The 3,429-nt window shown below is 44.2% G+C and overlaps 1 protein-coding gene across 1 annotated transcript in view; it reads left to right on the forward strand.

Moving 5' to 3' along the window:
• Window positions 1-2,226, forward strand: part of LOC104501738 (peroxiredoxin-1) — a 5,088-nt gene extending 2,862 nt beyond the window's left edge. The window contains exons 4-5 of the mRNA XM_010145595.1: window positions 213-343; window positions 1,851-2,226. Coding sequence (XP_010143897.1) covers window positions 213-343; window positions 1,851-1,936 — 217 coding nt within the window. The 3' untranslated portion in view covers window positions 1,937-2,226. The remainder of the gene's footprint in view (window positions 1-212; window positions 344-1,850) is intronic.
• Window positions 2,227-3,429: the final 1,203 nt, after the last annotated feature.

Here is a 3,429-nt window from a genome sequence, read left to right on the forward strand (position 1 = left end):
CCTGCTGAATGTTAGGCTTTCAGTTGCTAACATTTCAGTGCTGTGCATACACTAAAGGTACTAGTTTTCTGGAAGGGATTAGTAATACTAGATGACACAACTTTCTGCCATAATACAACACTGAACTTGAGTTTTTGAAACTCACCTCAGACTGATCAGTCTTTCAAAAGCTGTGTTTTAACTTTGGGACTGGGTTTGTTTTTTATCTTTAGGGGTCTGTTCATAATTGATGAGAAAGGGATCTTGAGGCAGATAACAATCAATGATCTTCCTGTTGGCCGCTCTGTTGATGAAACCCTCAGACTTGTCCAGGCCTTCCAGTTTACAGATAAGCATGGTGAAGGTAAGATCTTCCTCTTTAAAACATCTGTTTTCTTTAGAGAACAGTATTAAGTAGTCAAGCTAAATTGAGGCTTACTGAAAGGTGCTAAGGACAGGTATTGATCTGTGCACAGCAAGTAATTGTGCCCCTGGAAATGCAGCTGGTTCTGTAAAGTGACTTGAAAGACATCATAGCACTGCATTTATCCTATTCCAGTTAACAGTCTGAGTACTTGCTAATGTTGAAATATCAGTTGAATCAGTTTGGTGCTGGATGTCTAGTCAAGCACATAGCAGGTGTCTTTTTCAGTTAGATAATAACCTGAGATAGAAATTAAGAACAAGTAATAATTTAGCCTGAAAGGGTAAGCATGGTTTAGCATAATCTGCTGTCAGATCTGGCTCATTGAGACCATCAGTACCAATGCAGTGCCTAACACAGTCTGTTAGAATGAGCAGAAAGCCTGCTGACCTTAGTCCCTGTGTAGTGAGGGGAAAATGGGTGAGAGTCTCTGCCCATAGTTCATGAGTGATAGGGTGCTTGAAGCTAGTGGCTCTTCTGCAGGAGTTAAAGCACTGCAGATGAAAGATTTAAACCAGCATATGGAAAATCAGAATTGCTGTGTAGATACTAGTCTTCAGCTGTGGGGGATGCTTGCTTCAGAACCGGCAAGTCAGTGGCGGATTTTATTAAAACAAGCTACCATTGTGGCTGTGCTGTAGCCTGAAAAGACTCAGTGTTTCTGAACTGGTGTGCCATCCCCTGTCAGCTGAGGAGGCATCCCTGATATTTGGTGGAGCAGTCACATGTCTTGCAAATGAAGCCTTTTGAGGCTTACTGTGCCCTGAAGCAGTCAAAAGCTGGCAAAAGCTTTCCCTCAGAGCTAGGACTGTGGTCTCATCTAAACCAGGATAAACCAGAATAAGGTGTGAAGCAACACTTGGAAGCTGAGAATGCTATAGCTAGAATCGCCAGTCTTGTGTGGAGCGGGTGTCAAGTGTTGCATGGCTGCATCCAAAAAAGGCTACTTAGGAGTTACTGCAATTTTGAGGCCGTGCAACCTATGCATCTTGGTGGCCTTTTGATAGCCCTACAGGGGAACTAGAGACAGTTTAACTCTTCTTCCTCTTCCCCATTAAACTGGACAATGGGTCTAGGGCTGGTTAAAGATAAGGAGAATATAGACTTGACTGGATCCAAGGCGAGGAGTGTACTGTGATAGTTGTAAAGCCTTTCTGACCCAGGCTGCTGAAGTAGGTCTTACCTTGCTGTCAAGCTACCATGATGCTTTTAAGTGGACCTGGGTGCATGCTGTTCCATGGGCAAACACCTGGTTCTTTGGGTGCTACAACCTAGCAAACAAATGGAAGCAGGTGAAACAAACTGAACATAATGGGACAGTGAATAATGCACCTTCTATATGTTGTAAAGATGTATACGTGTTTTGAGTTGCTAGTTTGCTTTAATGTTGTGTAAAGTATGTTCTGTGGGAGCAGCTGGTAAGACTTAAACACTGCTATCGTTTCAGTGTGCCCAGCTGGCTGGAAGCCTGGCAGTGACACAATCAAGCCTGATGTCCAGAAAAGTAAAGAGTATTTCTCCAAGCAGAAGTAAACTTTCAGTCTGGGTGGAAACTAGTATGCCTTACATAAAGAGCAAGCATCAGTTACTGAACTTTGACTAAGTCATTGCATCTGAGTCAAGGGATCATGCTGTAGGTATAAACAGTAACTTTTTTACTTGAAGGAAAGTTTGTCCTGTTGACAGTACCTTCATAGAAATTCTTAATGATTGGTATCTGTACATCTGTTGGCTAGTGACAACGCAGTGTATGTAGTTAGCCACGTGTTGCGTATAGAGCAGTGGTATCCTTTTGTAACTCTATTAAACTTGTGTAAAGAGCACACTGTCTACTGTTACTGTGTATCGTCATCAGAATTCACCCACATCTCTCCAACTAGATGGAATGGGCATAAGAATATGCTGATTAATCATGGCTACAAGCTAATAGATAAGATCACAAGAAGGGCGTTGCTATAAAACCTGGTTGTGCTCAGCCTTGTCTTTAATCATTGTGTTCCGAATGATTATGTGAATACCATAACTCAAGCACATGACTGTGGCTTTAAGTTATGCTAAAGCTGTGTCTGCTGGGTAGCTTTGTGGTTATAGGTGGCTTGTCAGAGTCCTGAACTTCAGAGCCAAGGATTTGGGTAAGGCACTATTGCCTCGTGATGCAGGTAAATTAACCCTGTGATCTTTAGGTACTTGTAAACATTAAACTCTTAAAGGCCAAGACGTTGCATATAACTTCAGCTCAAGTAGTAAACAAGTTCTGTCCTGCTTAAAGTTGAGGCCCAGGGCTAATCACATGAGTCAGATGTGAAGTTGCATCCTTTGAGTAGTAAACTTGTCTTGTGCAGTTGGAAGAAACAGGATTATGGCAGAAGCCTCACTGCCAAATCCTGCAATAAATATGAAAATAGCTGATCCCTTGGGTCTTGCTCAAGTGCCATGAATTTTCCGGAAGATATGTGGAAGTGATGCTTAGTTGGGTCATTTCTTCCCTAGTATTTCAAATTGAAATTATTTTTCTCAAGATAAGAAATGAGGCTAACATGCTAGAGTAGCACTGAGGAGTAACAGAAACATTTGTGTGTGTATATATTGAGAGAGGATATGGTTCAGGGTAACTGAGTGGATGCTAATCGGTGTGGCTGAGCACAAAGCTACCCTTGCCAAACTTCTTGCAAATGGAAAGGAATGGAGCCAGGGGTGACCTAATGTATGGGGCTGTGTTAGCCTTGAAATGTAAAACTGGTGACAGCAGTTACTTGGAGGGTGCAGTATTAGCGTGGTCTAGTCCTGTGGAAGGGGGATCTGTACCCCGATGACTGACTGAAGTGACTTCTCCAGCTGCTCTCTCCCCCTACCCCTCGTCGTAGGGGATAAAGGGGTTCTCCTGTCCTGGCCTTGGCGCGCTCTCCCAGAAGGCACAGGGAGTCATCGTGCCCCCTCCCAGGCCTGAGGGCGGCGGAGCCCCAGCTCCTTCGGCGGCTCCGGCGGCAGGCGCTCAGCCGAGCGGGCTGGCCCTGCCCACCCCTCGG

The sequence above is a fragment of the Buceros rhinoceros genome, unplaced genomic scaffold, assembly GCF_000710305.1.
Source record: "Buceros rhinoceros silvestris isolate BGI_N320 unplaced genomic scaffold, ASM71030v1 scaffold43751, whole genome shotgun sequence".
NCBI lineage: Eukaryota > Metazoa > Chordata > Aves > Bucerotiformes > Bucerotidae > Buceros > Buceros rhinoceros.